The sequence below is a fragment of the Talpa occidentalis genome, unplaced genomic scaffold, assembly GCF_014898055.3.
Source record: "Talpa occidentalis isolate TD23 unplaced genomic scaffold, MPIMG_talOcc4v2.1, whole genome shotgun sequence".
NCBI classification, from domain to species: Eukaryota; Metazoa; Chordata; class Mammalia; order Eulipotyphla; family Talpidae; genus Talpa; species Talpa occidentalis.
The window spans coordinates 62367522-62384557 of record NW_026555331.1 but is presented as its reverse complement, the minus strand read 5'-3'; the positions used below and the strand labels follow the sequence as shown (position 1 = coordinate 62384557).

Below are 17036 nucleotides of genomic sequence, written 5' to 3'. Positions count from 1 at the left end.
GGTTTCTTTTCACAACAATGAGAGTAAGTGGTCCCAAAAGACTGAAAATAGATCATAGTTACTCGAACTCAGGTGAGTGTGCATAGGACTACATAGGGGTTCTGTTAAATACTCAGATGCTGGGGAAGTGGTTGGTGATATTGAGCCTCACCAAAATGTGAGGACATTATAATTGTGAAGTTTACAGGCAAGAGAACTTAAAGATGAGTACAGCAGTGCTTACGTAGCTCTCTATCTGAATCTGTAGATTTTACTTACTGGGTACCCATTGAGAGGTTGAAAATACAGGTTTGTATCGGTGATGCACACGTGTCCAGGGTTCGTCACCAGAGGGGTCACCATTTCTGCTTTGCATTCCATGTGCAGCTTTTCAGAAACACTTTGGAATCTGAGAATATATGTTTCAACAGAAGCAAGAAAAATCAGAAGGCTATCCACTCTCCAGGTTTAACTTTATTTAAGAAGATAAAGTGTGACCTTGTATAAGATTCCTCTAATCAGTACTTACTTAAATAAATTGAGTCAAAAAGAAATCTCTATAAGTAACAGGAAAAAAAACATAGGAATAGTCTCCACTTCCAGTTAGGATATGAAAGAGATCCGAATAGCTGTCATTCTAACAAAAACCTGCTAGATAAGTTACACAATCCTCATTATTTTTAAAAACCCATCAGAAAGCTGAAGATGTAAAGAAACCTAAGTCAAGCAACCAATGGTTGAATAACAGGAGAAGTAACCTTCAAAGAAGGGGGTAAGAGCTGCAGGATGAAAAGACATCTTTAGAGAAGTAGAGAGAGTCAGGACTGGAAAGCAAAACTCCCAGAGACACAAAAATGCTAACTGGGGCAGAAAGCAGAGCAAAATTTCCCCCGTTCAAAAAGCTGGTTACCCAGCTATAAAACACAAGAATATTACCATGATTCTTCAAGTGTTCAGATACCAAGCAAGCCCTGTTAAAGAATGTTTTGATCACTCCCCTCAAGAGTTGTAGGCAGTGGACATAAATTTAAATAAAGCTGCAACAAAGCTTCAAACTAACTCTGTTACAGATTATATTGACAGAGCCTGCAGTGCAAGTAGACTTACAAAATAAAGGGTGTGTATTCTGTCCTGAAATAGTACTTAGTTTAGTCTGTATTTATTTTTAAAACTACCTGTACAATAAAAAAAATGTAAGATACACAAAGAAGAAAGAAAATATGACCTATACTCATAAGAAAAGAGTCAATAGAAGATGATGCAGATGTTGGATTAGGAGATCTAAGGGTAACTATAATAAATATGCTAAACATTCTAGAAGATGGACAACATATATGAAGAAAAGGGGTATTTCATCAGACACACAGAAATTACAAACAAACAACAAAAAACAGAAGGAATTGTTAGAAGTGAAATCTGGATGACAAAAATGAAGAATTAATTAAACAAGCTTAACAACAGAAGGAATTCATCGGAGAAGTCCAGTGAAGTTGAAAATAGGTCAATAAAATGTCCTAATGGAAAAAAGAATGAAAAAAACACAGAATGTACAATGAGGTCTGAAGGAATACATAAAACATATTGACATAAGTGTAATCGGAAAATTACAGGAGAAAATATAGAAACGAGGCAGAAGAAATATTGAAGGAAAATATGGTTGAGAAATGATGAAAGAAATCAATTCGTAGGCTCCTGTTATTCTGAAATCCCCAAGCAGGATAAGCACAAAGAAAAATCATACCTTAAAAATAGAAACAATGATACAAAGTGAAATAAAAATATTTAAAGTGGTGGAGAAAAACGTCAACCTAGAATTCCATATCCAACAAAAGTACCCTTCAAAAATGAGGTAAAATTAAGATTTTTAGAGACAAAGCTGAAGAAATTCATCTTGAACAGATCTGCTCTGTAAGAAATGCTATACAAAGTTCTTTAGACTGAGGAGAAATAATACCAAATGAAACACTGGGTCTGCAAAAAGAAAAGAACACCAGAAAGTATAAATATTTAAATACATGAATAAGGAGAAAGGATTTTTCAGTATTTTAAATTTACCTACAAATATATATAATATAAATCCTATAAAAAGCTAGTGATTCTGAAGTAAAAATAACAACACTATATGTGGGGGCCTCCCTCATGGTACAAGGGTTAAGTCTCAGTGCTATAAAGCTATCGCCAGCCACTGGGGTATAAGTTCGATCCCTGGCAGTGGAACTAACCCACATGGTGCGGCAGACCTCTCCTGTCTCACCTGTTGCTTCCCTCAGTGGTGTATCTTAGTAGATCCGCCTGTTCTGCTCCCCACCCTATCTCTGGTGAATCCTCTTACCATATCCCCACACCTCTGGACTATACCCCAGTTCTTGTATGCATAAATAAATAAAAATAAATCCTTAAAAAAAGAACACACTATGGGTTTTATGACATATGTAGAAATTTAACATAGGCCCACAAGACCATAATGGGTCAAAGTGCTAAATAGAAATATACTGGTGGAAGGTTCTTATATTGTTGTAAAATATATATACATATTATAATATTATGTGAAGGTATGCTGTGGTATAATGCCATATTTTATTTTCAAGAGTGTTCACTAAAAGTGATAAAAAGCATGGCCTCCCCCGGTGGTGCAGGCGGTTGAACACAGTGCTGTGAAGCTGTCTGCAGCTTCTGCAGCGCCGGTTCCATCTCGACCGGCTGATGAGGGTCCCACATGGCACGGCAGACCTCTCCTGTCTTGCCCGCTGCTCCCCTTAGCAGTGTATTTCAGTCATCTGCCTGTTGATTTCCCCACTCTGTCTCTGGTGAATCCTCTCACCCTCCCGCTCATCTGGCCTGTACCCGGTTCTTGTATAAAGAAATAAATCTTTAAAAAAATAATAAAAGTGATAAAAAGCAGTATAGCTAAACAGTAAACAGAATAGATGAAATACTTAAAAATACTGTATTTCGCAAAAAGAAGGCAGGAAGAAAGTATATAAGAAATGAATAACAAATGAGATGCTAAAAAACATAAATACTAAGGTAGTGTGTTTAAAACCAAGGGTATCAATAGTTTCATAATTATAAAATAAATATTCCAATCAAAGAGCAGAGATTATCAGACTACATAAAAAGCAAGACTCAACTATACATGTAAAGTACATGTTTTTTGAGGCAAAATAAAGACAGGTTAAAAGCAAAAGGACAGAAAAAGATGTACATTTAACCACAACACATAAGAAAACCAGCATGGCTACATTAGGAAAAAATAAAGACAAAGAATATGGATCAAGAGGGATATTTCACAAATGATGAAAAAATTAATTAAGTACACATTAAGCATCTAAATGTACTGAGTTGCCAGGAAAGTCCTGATGCATTTTTTCCTATGTTTTTCAAAGATAGAATAGGTCATGATTTTTCCGACAACCCAATATATAAGCCTATTCCCAATCCACAGGCATAAATGGACAAAAATTAGGTGGAAAATAAACAATTCCATAATCATCATTGACAATTTTAATGCCCTTTTCTTGTAATTGATAGAACAAGTTAAGAAAAAGTCAATAAATACAAATGACCTGAAAAACCATCAACCAAATGGGACTAAAGGACATTTATAGGGCACTATATCCAACAACTGCAGAATTCACATTCGTTACAAGGGCATAGGGAACATTCACCAAGATAGACCAAATGGTGAGTCATAAAACAAATATTAACAAATATCAAAAGACTAATATATACAGTATATCCTCTGAACCAAGAGAAGATCAAATTAGAAATCAGTAATGATAATAACAAAATTCCTACATGGAAGTGAACCAACATACTTCATGGATTCAATCCATGAATGAAAGGAGAAACAACAAGGAGAACTACAAGTTGAAAAGGAAAACATAACACATCAGAATTTGTGGGAAGTACAAAAAAGTGGAAATTAATTATCTATAAAATATAAAGAAAGGAAAAAAGGTCAATTAAGTCAAAAGTTGATTCTCTGAAAAAGTTAATAAAGTAGTAAACCACTGGCAATACCATTAAAGGAAAAAAAGAAAGCATCAAGATATGGAATGAGAGACCATCACTACAAATTGTACTGATATTAAAAGGATATTTAAAACTTTATACCAATAAATTTGACAATTTAGATGAAAAGGATTTTTTAAAAGAAAACTTACCAAAATAGGCAAAAAATTCTTTACAAAATACCAGCAAAGTCAATCCAACATTATATAAAAAAGATAATCTATCACGATCAAGTTGGTTTAACATTGAAAAATCAATGTCGTCCATAATATTAACAAAAGAAAAAAATATGATCACCCCAAATGCAGAAAAAGCACTCTAAACGTATTATTGAAAATACTCTGAACAAACCAGTAACAAAAAGAAACTTTCTCACTCTGCTAAAGGGTATCTATAAAAAATCTAGATCAAACAACATCTTCTTTAATGATGAACCTTAAATCTTTTCCCTTTACATCTATCAAGAATAAGCTAAGGCTGTCTGCTCCCACCAATCTCATGTTAAATAAACAGTACAATGAGGCAATAAATAGAAATAAAACCGATGAGGATTTCTATGAAATTGTGATTATTCACATTAAATGATTAAATATTTATATATGTGTATATGGATGTATGTATATATGTATGTATCTCAATGGAAAAACCAAACTATTTCTATATACCAATAACAAATAATGGCAAATAAAATTTCAGAAGCACCATAAAATCACATATCTAGAATGTGGCCAAAAAGATGGCAGCATCTACATACTAACTATACAACAACAGAGAGAACTGGATGGTGGGTTTAAAAAATAATCCTTTTATACTATCTTTGCATGTGTTCTTTAAGTCTCATGTTATTATAAAATAAAGTATTTTAAAGAGGACATTTTGGGGTAAAAATGGAAAAACATTACTATGGGCCTACATATTACATGATATTATGGAATTATTGCTAATTGAGTATTAATAGTTTGGTGGACCTGGAAGAATATCTTTTAATGATCCCCCCAAAATATATACTACATATATACACTTGTATACACATTATCTACACGCATATACATACAGGCTACATATTATATGAACACACATACATATAACATATATACACAAATAACAAACAAATGAGCAAGAGTATAAGCAGGCAAATTTGACAGTGTTAATACCACCTGGAGACTCACAGGGTATCTGTGTTCATTATATTACTCTTTCAACTTGTAAGGATATGAATTTTCAGAACAAACAGTACAGAAAAATATAGTTCCCCTTTATTTCTTCAATAAAATGCATTTCTTCAGAAATATGAGTTTTATCTTTTAGCAAAAGTTTATCTTCTTTCTTTCGAGGAAGTATATACAACATTGGAATATCTCATTTAGCACTGCAAAAACTCCTTCACCAATCTTTTCAGCACACCATTTCAGTCTGAATAAATTAAAACTTTTATAGTTTCAACTTTTAACTTTAAGTTAAAGTCATGCTGTAGCCCCAAATTAAAATCTAAATGGCTACTTAGAAAATTTATGTAGTCTGAGGTGATCAAAAGAAGTTAATTCTGCTTATTTCTTTTCATTCCTAACATGGAACCTGTCCCTCCCCTAGCAATTCATTTACCTAATATATCTTGTCACCAAGAAAATGAATGCTACAGAGATAAAACAGAAAAAGAAACTAACATAAACACAAAAAACATTGGTCCAGTGGCTTTACTGTTAAGTTCTTCAGTGTTGTAAGGACTGAATAATTAAATAATGCCAGGTAAGAAGCAGGATGATCTCAAAGAGTAGCAATAAAATATTACAAACTAATCTCCTTTATAAACATAAGCTTCTAGCAAAAGCCTCATATATAATAATCCATAAATGAATCTATTTAACAAACATTTACTACTCTGTCCTAAGCAGAATGATTTTAAATGTAAAAATCCAAAATGAAAATGATTTCTAATGAATAGAGACTACAATAATTCATATATATAACATTTTGTCATATTAAAGAATCTAGGTAAAAAATTAATGGAATTCATTACAGAGATTAGCAGAATTGCTGAAAAAAAATGAGTACAGAAAAATCTATCACATTCTACATATCAACAATAAAAAGAAAATGAAATATATTTGGATATAATGTACAATACCTGCAAAAATAAGAAGCATTGAAATAAATTTAGCACAAAAGAGGAATGACTTTTATAGGGAAAGTTATAGGGAAGGCATTCAAGAAGACCTAAAGAAATAGAAGACCACAGATTGTCAGCATTAACAATCAAATCCCAGCAGGCTTTCTTTCATGGAGATTAACAAAATGATTCTAAATGTGTATCGAAGCACATAGGCCAAGAACATTGAGGACATATGTTAAGAAGGGAAACAAGGTGCACAACCCTGCACTACCAAATGTCAAGAGTTACCATAAAGATGGAGTAATTAGTACAGTGCTGTTGGAGAAGTAGATAGAGACAGATAGCCCAGTTCTAATTAATATAAGGCAAAAATGAGAGAACAGATATTAAAATATAATTATTTATAGAAAAATTATTCTGGACTTAAAAAAGACCAGAAAATCAATGAAAAAAGATTGGAACAGGAGTGCAAACTCTTGGTCCCTACAGGGTACCTTAGGAGGGTTCCTATCTCAGAATCATAGCTCAGAAAAAAGAACTGATCGCTAAGCTGAACTGAAAAGGATAAATAAGAGTTAATCAGATGCAAAAGACAAAGAATGTTTAGTATTCTCGGTACAGGGAATATGTACAAAGGTTCAAAGATAAGAGACTTGGCACAATTAAGAACTGCCTATTAGGCAAAGAGCTGGAGCACAGAATTCAAGAAAAGCAATCATTGACTAGAAGCAGGGACAGAACATAAATGGTCTGTGTACATCAAGACTAAGACTTGATCTTTAATGCAATGGGTTGCCTGGAAGAGTGTTAAACTGATAAGTGATGTAATTAAGTTCTTTAGAAAGAACAACACAGAGGCATACCTCTTTTTATTGTTTCACCTTACTGTACTTTTTTACAGTTTGAAGGTTTGTACAGTCCTGTGTTGAGCAAGTCTATTAGCATTTTGCAACAGCACTTGTTCACTTGTTTCTGTGTCACATTGAACTAAGATATGTATTTTGTGTTTTTAAACATAATGCTAAAAACAGACTATATAGTATGGTACAAACATAACTTCTACTCACACTGGGAAACCAAAATATTCATGTGACTTGCTGTAATGCAAAATTCTTTTCATTACAGTGGTCTAGAAGTGAATCTCCAAGGTGTGCTCACCTTTTAAAAGGATATTAGGTATGGTGGAGAAAAGAGGACTTTGGAGAGGAGACTGGAGTCAACTTTTAGACAACCTAAAAGTCGTGATGGTGCTTTGAGTGGGCGGGGCCCGTGACATAAAATGAGGCAGCAACAGTGTGCAGAGAGAGAAGCTGACAGACCAGAAAGACAGGAGGGAACATAAGTCAACAGGCCCTTTTAACTGACGGCTGTCAGGATGAAGAGCACCCAGTGAGCCCTGGAGATTGCTCCTGCACTAAGGTTGGACCATTCCTTAAGATAAGCAGGTTTAGGGCCTCCCTGGTGACGCAGGTGGTTGAGCACAGTGCTGTGAAGCTGTCCGCAGTCTCTGCAGTGCGGGTAGGATCCTGGTCGGCCAGGGAGCTACCCACATGGCATGGCAGACCTCTCCTGTCTCCCCCACTGCTCCCCTTAGCAATGTATTTCAGTCAGTCTGTCTGTTCTGTTCCCCACTCTGTCTCTAGTGAATCCTCTCATGCCCCGTACCTCTGGCCTGTGCGGGGTCTTGTATGCATGAATAAATAAATCTAAAAAAAAAAGATAAGCAGGTTTGGCGGGGGGCTGGTGGTGGTAGATGATAACATTAATTTTGGACATGCTAAATGAGGTCTACAGATGAAAATGGTCAGTGTGTGAACATTTTGTGTGAAACAAAACCATTAAAAATTTACCTGTTTTTGTCAAATGATGTTCTAGCCAAACGCGACTGCAGAATAGCTGTTATCTATTAAACAGAACCATTTAAAAAGTACGGGCATAAGTATTTATAAGTAAAATACCAATACAAGTTAATTCACAAAAGAGACAGATCTTCAGAAACTCTTACCATCGCAGTTTGGTCCCCTAGTTTGTCAAGGCAGGATGCTCTGTGAAGCTACAATATTATAAATATACATAAAATTATTTTTTCTCAGATGATATGAAGATATTTCCTTAGAAGCAATGAAAAATACAATCATTCTGTGATTTATTAACAGTTAAGATTGATTCCGATATAGCTTGTTTATAAAGTAGTTTCCAAACACAACATATTTAAGTAGATTCGCTTGATTTTTTAGAAGGAGATCACAGTTTAGATAAGATGTGAAAACTTCTAAAAAAGTTTCCATTTGCTTTGAGTTGAAAAGTTTCCATTTTAAAAAATTTCAAGTTAGCATTGAACTTTCTGCCCAGTGAAGGCGTGAGCAAGGCAAATGCTTACCTGAAGCAATGTCTCCACAACATCTTCAACTTTCCCTGAAACATCCAATTCAAAGACATACTCCATTTTGCCCTAACAAAAAGGGAAACAAATCAAAACAAGAGAAGTAATGTCAAATAGCATTACTTTAAGAATTCTTTAGGGGCATCCCTGGTGGCACAAAGACTTTAAACACAGCACTATGAAACTACAGGCAGCCACTGCAGCAGGAGTTCGATACCAGGCTGGCCAGGGAGCTACCTACATGGTGCAGCCGACCTCTCCTGCCTCGCCTACTGCTCCACTCAGCAGTGTATTTCAGTCAATCTGCCTGTTCTGCTCCCCACTGTCTCTGGTGAATCCTCTTACCCCCTGCACTTCTCGCCTGTACCTAGTTCTTATATGCATAAATAAATCTTTAAAAAAAAAAAAAGAACATATCTGCCTCGTGTGTCCTTCCTTACTCCACCCTGCAAACAGAGGTGTAGGGAGGCATGGTCTATCAGATTTAGTGCTGTATTTATTATCTCCTTCCTACTGTTTAACTTTGGGCCTAGTTTGCTGCTCTTTTTCTAGCTCCTGGAAGTGTATATATAGTTAGGTTTTTTGTTTTTTTTTTTAAGATTTATTTAATTATACAAGAACTGGAGTATAGGTCAGAGGTGCGGGAGGGTGAGAGAATTCACCAGAGAGAGTGGGGAGCAGAACAGGCAGACGGACCGAGGACACTGCTGAGGGGAGCACCGGGCAAGTCAGGAGAGGTCTGCCACACCATGTGGGTTTCTCCCTGGCCTGCCAGGAATCGAACCTGCGCTGCAGAGGCTGCAGACAGCTTCACAGTGTGGCACTCAACCCACTGCGCCACAGAGGAGGCTCATACAGTTAGGTTTTAAAATTTGAACTCTTACTTCTTTGTAATATAGACATTTACCATGACAAGCTTTCCTCTTAGTACTGCTTTTGCTGCCCCTATAAGTTTTAGTATGATATATTTTTGTTTTTATTTATCTGGACATATTTTTAAATTACCCTTTTTATTTCCTTTTTACCCTACTATCAATAGGAGTGTAAGAGTGTTAATTTTGATATATTTGTGATTTTTCATTCTGTTACGGATTTCTTGTCTCATTCCACTGTGGATGAAAAAAGGACAGGTGGTATAACTTCAATTTTAAACTTGTTAAGATTTGTTTTGTGACTTCCCATGTAATCTATTCTGGAGAAAGTTGCATGTGTCTTAAGGAGATTGTGTTTTCTGTTGACATTGGGTGGAATGACCTGTATGTGTCTATTAGATCCATTTGTCTACAGTGTTCAAATCCTCTGTTTCCTAACTGATCTTCTATCTGGTTATTCTATCCACTATTGAAAGTGGTGCTTTAAAGTATATTATGTTGCTGCTGTCAATTTCTCCCCTCAATTCTGTCACAATGTTTGCTTCATGTATTTAAGTACTGTGAGGTTGGGAGCATATATATAAATATATATCACATGATGGTTAATTTTCTATTTTAATTTGATGCCCAAGTAGTTGGTTAAAAGTTATTTCTGCGTGTGTCTGTGAGGGTGTTTCTGGATGGGAGTCACATCTGAATTGGAACACTGAGTAAAGTAGACTACCCTCCCCATTGTGGGAGGTCTCATCCAATCTGGTAGATGCCTGAAAAACTAAAAAGCTGAGCAAGAAAGAATTCTTTCACAGCCTAGTTGTCACTGAGGTGGGACACATGTCTTCTTTTGTCTCTGAACTTGAACTATAACTTACAACATCAATTATCATGGGCATGGATTTCATAGCCTCCATAGTCATGTGAGCCAATTCCTTATAATAAATGTCTCTCTCCAAATACATATACACATATGCATACACACACACAATTTGTTTTGTTTCTCTGGAGAACCCAAGTACAGAAATTTATATCTTTCTCATAAATTAGCCCTTTTATCACTACGTGATGTCCTTGTCTCTTGTGACAGTTTTCAACTGAAAGCTTATTTTGTCTAACACAATTGTGTATACACACACATATATAACTGATCTCTTTTGCTCACCATGTGCAAAACTGTGAGGAAGGGGAACTACTGTATTTACTGTAGTCACTGCATTTGACCAGTGAATTTTATATTTTTATTGCTCTTGTGTTGCTGCTAAAAGTCTTTTTCTTTTTAAGTTAAAGGGCGTGTTTTATCATTTCTTGTAAGACAGTTCTAGTGTGGTGAACTCCCACAGCTTTTGTTTATGTGGGAAGTCACTGCTTTGTCTTCATTTCCTCAGCACAGATTTGCTAGATACACCATTCTTAGTGGGCAGTTCTTTATTTCAGCACTTTTAATATATCATCCCACTCCCTTCTGGCCAACAAGGTTTCTGCTCAGAAATTTACTGATGAAAATCTTACTACGTTTGTTCTGTGTATGTGTGAGATGAGTTGCTTTTCGCTTACTGTTTTCAAAATTCTCTTTGTCTTTGACTTCTGACCATGTGATTATAGTGTATTTCAGTGTGGACTTCTTTAGAATTATGAGATCCACTGGTCTTCTTAAACATGAATATCTATTTCTTTTCCCAGATTTGGGAAGTTTTAGGCCATTATACCTTAAAGTGAGCTTTCTGCCTCTCTCTCTCTTCTAGGATTCCCACCTGATAGTGTCCCATAAGCCCCTTAGGTTTTCTTCACTCAGTTATTCTTTTTCCCTTTCTGTTCCTCTAATGGCATAACCCAAATAACATCTTTGAGTTTGCTGGTTATTTCTTCTCCTTGATCAAGTCTGCTCTTGAAATCTGGTTAGTTTTCATTTCAATTATTGCATTCTTCCACCATTTCCAAAACTTTTGTTTAGTTCTTTTAAGTATATTCTGTCTCTTTGATGCAATTCTCATTTTGTTCAAACATTATTTTCTTGAGCTCAGTGAGTAACTTTATGATGTTTTCTTTGTCAGGTTATTTATAAATCTCCATTTCTTTCTCATCTCACATTCTGGAGAGGATTCTGTATATTTGATTGGGCCATTTCTACTGTTTCTTCAGATGCATTGTAACTCTGTGTTGGTATCCATTCATTTGAAAAGAGTTACCTCCCCTGGTCTTTATGAACTGGCTTCAAAACGGGAAAGATTTTCACCAATCAGTTCAGCTAGCAATTGGGGGCTTCTCAAACTTTTTCTATAGTTGACTTTTCTCTGAACTTGTGCGAGTAGATTCACAGAGAAGGATTAGCCAATGTCCTTGGGAAAGAGCTCACATAATCTTGTTTTCTCTGGTGTTGATTTGCGATTCTGCAGGTTTTTTTGAGCTGCTATGAGCTATCCAACTCTTTTTGGTTCCCAGCAGCCTGTAGAATCCAGAGTATGCTAATCAGGAATTCAGGAAAGGTGAAGCAGCAACCAGTCCCTTGGTTGACCACCTGAAAAGCCAAATCACTGAATACAGATTCTCTTTCCTTTCCCCTGCAGTAGAGCCTGCTGTATCCACCTCTGTCCTCTGTGCCACAGGTCCTCTGAAAATGCAGCCACTGTGTTTTTTTTTTTTTTTTTTCTTCCTGTTTTAGTGGCACCAAGGCATCTGGAATATGCCAATCCCTGTCAGAGCTCCAAGGAAGGTAAGACTGAAGTCAGTTCCTCAAGCAGCACACCGAAAAATCAAAACATTGGATGAATGGATCCAATCTTCTCTTTCCCTCCCTAGGAAGCAGCTCAGTGCTGCTTCTAATTACATGTCATTGTGCTGGGGGTAAGGACTAAAGTGAAAGGGTGTCACAAATTTTCTCACTAGCTTTGAGGCAACTGGTTTCTTGTCCACCTACAGTGCAGGGGGCTTCTTAATTGGATTCTGGATTTCTCACAAAGGTCCATGTATTGTTAAAATCAGTATCTCCATGAAAGGAAGGAGGGACTGGGGCTTACTATTCTCTCATCACTATCAATGTCATGTTTCCTCCCTTTTTAAGATCTGAGAATCCTTTGTTGTTCTAATTCACAGTGGAACAAAAGAACTTTTCTTTGCTCAATCACTCTTATTTCTTTTACATAATTGTTCAACAGACTGAGTGCAGCTTTACACTTCAAGTGGGTATCCAGATAGCCTTTAGAGGGGGCCCACCCCAGGCAGTGTTTATCAACTTGGGGGAGGGGTGTGTGACTGCCTCCAGGCGGGGCTTTTGTCAATGTGTAGAGGGGTTACTACAGCAAAGAGGAGAACAGTGTAGTAGGGTCATTAGCAAGTAGGAATGGCTGTAATATAGGGGATGGTCCCACAATGAAGAATTATGTTGCTCCAAAAGCCAACAGCACCACCTGAGAGTAATTAAATCTCAGTATTAGTAGTTTCTGAATAACTGGCACATGCAAGTGTTTCTTATACATAAATAAAAGGCCACTTCATGCAGTTTGTGAATTCCACAAGTTGCAAGGCTGAGAAACCACAAGCTTGCTTGTGCTGGGACTGAAATTCAACCTGTGGGATGATATTTTTCCAGAGAGGGTAGGTTTTCCTAAATCATAAAGGTGTCATTAGGAGCACTAGGCTAATCCCTAGGTTCTGTAAGAACGTTCTTTTTGAAGTAGTTATCCATTTAATCTACATTATGTTGAAGCATAAAGGATTTAATAAAGCACAGAGTGGTTAAATGTAATGTCCATGCTTCTTGACAAGTCCTGGAAAAACAGATATTGTATTCAACTCTACCCATAGCTTCTACCTAATTATACATTAATGAATTATTATTGAACTCTGAAATATTTTATAACCCATATTCCTCAAACATTAAAAAGTCAATTATCATTAATATTCAATACATAATCTTATAAATGTATATTCTAACTGCAATTTCTAATGTAATCATTTAGCCTTTTTTTTCCTATTAGACACATTTATTTTTTTGAAGTCAAAAAGTTAATTGAAATTTCTTGGACTAAAATCTGTGGCTCTCCTGGGTAATTCTGTTATAACTGCTAAATAACAAGCTTTTAAATATCCATTGTTATTATATTTGATTAAAGATGTTAATGGAGTCACAAAGCCTTATTTCTCAAAATTACAATATAAATTACTGGGAATAAATGAAAAGCTTTACTTACCCTTTCTATTTTATATGGTGCAACAATATTGTGTTCTTTAATGAAATATACCTGATAAAGACAAATCAACACTTGTAAAAACCCAAAATTTTTCATGTTACGAATAAAATATAAATCAGGGTATTACAAATAGACGTTAAATCACAAATTCTACTTCCAAAATTATTTGCATTAATGTTACTATGACTTTTAAAGTTCTAATGTTAAAAATAATAAATATTAAATTAAAAAGAGACTCAAGACAACAAAGCAGCAAACATTACCGATGAACAAAACATCAAAGAAGTTTTATGAATGTCATCTCCTTGTACTAAATAGATAAGAAAGCCTAGTCTTAGTGCTAGTTTTCTTAAAAAAATATGTAAAACAGCGGCCTCCCTGGTGGCTTAAGGGGTTAAATCTCAGCAATGTGAAGCTATCAGCAGCCACTGCAGCAGTTATTCAATCCCCAGCCAAGGAACTAACCCACATGGTGCAGCAGACCTCTCCTGTCTTGCCCACTGCTCCCCTCAGCAATGTATTTCAGTCAATCTGCCTGTTCTGTTCTTCACTGTCTCTGGTGAATCCCCTTACCTCTACCCCAAACCTCTGGCCTACACCCCAGCTCTTGCATGCATAAATAAATAAATCTTTAAAATTGGGTAAAACAAAGTCACTGTGATATGAAATATATTCACTAACAAAGATATTTCTTTTGATGCTCTCTGGTATTTTCATATGGTATTTTCTCATGTACTGACCTGTGTAATATAAATATATAATAACTATATCAAACAAGCAATACCATCCACAAGCCACCAACACCTTCTAATTTATCTCTGCCTTCCCTCCTATTCTAATGGACTTGGGCTCAGTTCTGCTGGGATCTCAAGACTAGCCACCCAAAACTCTGCTTCTACAATTAAATACTGCGTTCTCTTGCACTGAAACAAAATCACAGATAAGAAGTCTCCCTTGGTCTCATTCTCCTTCTGCAGTTCTGTTCCTTTTTTGTGGCAAAAACCTCTTTGAAAGAGCTCACTGTACTTTCTCCAGAACCCACAACAGGTTTTTACCCTTCACCTTTCACCACATTACTGAAACCATCCCTGTGAGGGGCATAAAAGGTGCACAGTATTTCCATGTTGCATTATCCACTGGCCAAGTCTCAAGATTTGATCAACCCTGTTTCTCAGGTCATGTGACAGAGTTGATGACTTTTCCGAAAGCAGATTTCCACTTGGCTGTCTAGCCGCTACTCTCTCCTGGTTCTCCTCGACATCACCAGCTGTTCCTTCTGTTCTCCTGCAGAACCGCTCTCTTCCCAACCTCTAATATTTTGGGCCTCCCTGGTGGCATCAGGGGTAAAGCACAGGACTGTGAAGCTGTGCGTAGCCTCTGCAGCATGAGTTCAATCCCCGGCTGGCCAGGGAGCTACCCACATGGCGCAGCAGACCTCTCCTGACTGCCCACTGCTCCCCTCAGCAGTGTATTTCAGTACATCTGCCTGTTCTGCTCCCCACTCTATCTCTGATGAATCCTCTCAACCTCCACACCTCTGGCCTGCACCCCAGTTCTTGCATGCATAAATAAATAAATCTTTAGGAAAAAAAACAAGAATGCTGCAGGGTCTTAGTCCTCTGACCTCTCCTTCCACACTCCCTCACATGGAAAGCTCATCCAGCTCCAGGGCATTAAAAAAAATCCATCTTTCCAACCTCAGTCTCCTGTCAGACACCCCCATCCACTAATGCTTCTAAATGCCTGCCAGACTTCTTGCAGAGGTTGCATTCTCAAGCCTGCCTAGTCTTCCCTAAGCTTCTTTACTATAATAAAAGGCACTACTATTGACCCAGTAGAAGCAAATTCCTGATTCTGTTTTCCTTTATACCATGAACTAATCCATCAGAGTGACTTTTCTTCAGAATACATCCAGACACTGCTCACAACTCATCCTTCTGTTGCTACCATCCTGGTCCACAATACCTGGATTCTGAACACCCCTAAAGGTCTTCCTGCTTCCACACTTGACTCCATGAAGTATGTTCTCTGAACTCATACTCCAGAGAGATTTACAAACATGTACAAGTCAGACTGGGCCCCCTCTCTTTCAGTTCTTTAATGGTTTTCTTCTTTTGTGTTTTAACTCCTTACAGTTGACCCACAAGGTCCTCCACGACATGGTCCCTGTCATGTTTTATCCATGCATACAAGAACCAGGGTACAGGCCAGATGCGCAGGAGTGTGAGAGGATTCACCAGAGACAGAGCAGGGAGCAGAACAGGCAGATCTACCGAAATAAACTGATGAGAGGAGCAGCGGGTGAGACAGGAGAGGTCTGCCACGCCATGTGGGATTCTTGCCGGCCGGCTGGCCGGGATCAAATCTGCACTGCAGAGGCTGTGGACAGCTTTATAGCTCTGTGTTCAACACCCCATGCTCTATACTTTCTTCCTAGCACTCTCCCTTATGGCTATGGCCCAGGTGTACTCACCTCACTGCACCTTCTACCTGAGATGTTCACATCTCAGAGTTGTGGCCCCTGCCATGCTCAGTAACTGGAACATCACACTCGGAATAACTGCATGGATCACTCCCACATGTCTTCAAGTGATTAAGAAAGGCAACCTGATATTCTGTCCTTTATCCTGCTTTCATTTTCTTCATGGCATTAACCACTTACTGACATTATAGGAGATCCTTGCTTACTGTCTGTTGCCCCCATTTAAAGGTAAAGTCTATGGAGAGAGATTTTGTCCTTCCCAACATATACAAAGCCTTGAATATAACACTTACTGAATATATGAATATTCAGTAGTGATGCAGGAGTTAAAGTCTCTGTGCTATCAAGCTATCACCAGCCAGTGCAACCTGAGTTTGATCCCTGGACAGGGAGCTGACCCACATGACATAGCAGACTTCTCCTATCTCACTTGCTGCTCCCCTGAGCAGTGTATTCCAGTAGATCTGTCTGTTCTGCTCCCCACTCTGTTTGTGGTGAATCCTCTCACACCCTGCACCTCTGGCCTACACCCTAGTTCTTGTATGTATAAATAAAAATAAATCTTTAAAAATAAGTAAAACTGCTATGTTTACACACACATGCAAACCCCCCTGTTTATTCTACTCACAAAAGAAAGTTTCAGGGGCCTCCCTGGTGGCTTAGGAGTTAAGTCTCAGTGCTATCATCGCTATGGCCTGAGTTCCATCCCCCAGCCAGGGAGCTAATCTACATACAACACAGTAGAATTTGCCTGTCTTGCCCACTTGCTCCTTTTAGCAGTGTATTTCAGTAAATATTCCTGTTCTATTTCCTGCTCTGTCTCTGGTCAATTCCTCTCAACCCCCTGCACCTCTGGCCTACACCTCAGTTCTTCTATACATGATCACACAAACGCACGCATACCCCTGTGCCCACGTGCACACATACACACACACACAAACACAATTTTAAAGCAAAACTCTAAAACTTAGAGGTAACATATTTCTGAAACATTGTAACCTAGTAAGCAATCAAA

The 17036-nt window shown here is 37.4% G+C and overlaps 1 protein-coding gene across 1 annotated transcript in view; it reads right to left on the bottom strand.

Moving 5' to 3' along the window:
- Positions 1–17036, bottom strand: part of NSMAF (neutral sphingomyelinase activation associated factor) — a 66963-nt gene that overhangs the window by 24137 nt on the left and 25790 nt on the right. The window contains exons 6-10 of the mRNA XM_054692253.1: positions 13540–13590; positions 8484–8555; positions 8109–8156; positions 7954–8006; positions 259–388 (exon numbers count right to left, since the gene is read on the bottom strand). Coding sequence (XP_054548228.1) covers positions 259–388; positions 7954–8006; positions 8109–8156; positions 8484–8555; positions 13540–13590 — 354 coding nt within the window. The remainder of the gene's footprint in view (positions 1–258; positions 389–7953; positions 8007–8108; positions 8157–8483; positions 8556–13539; positions 13591–17036) is intronic.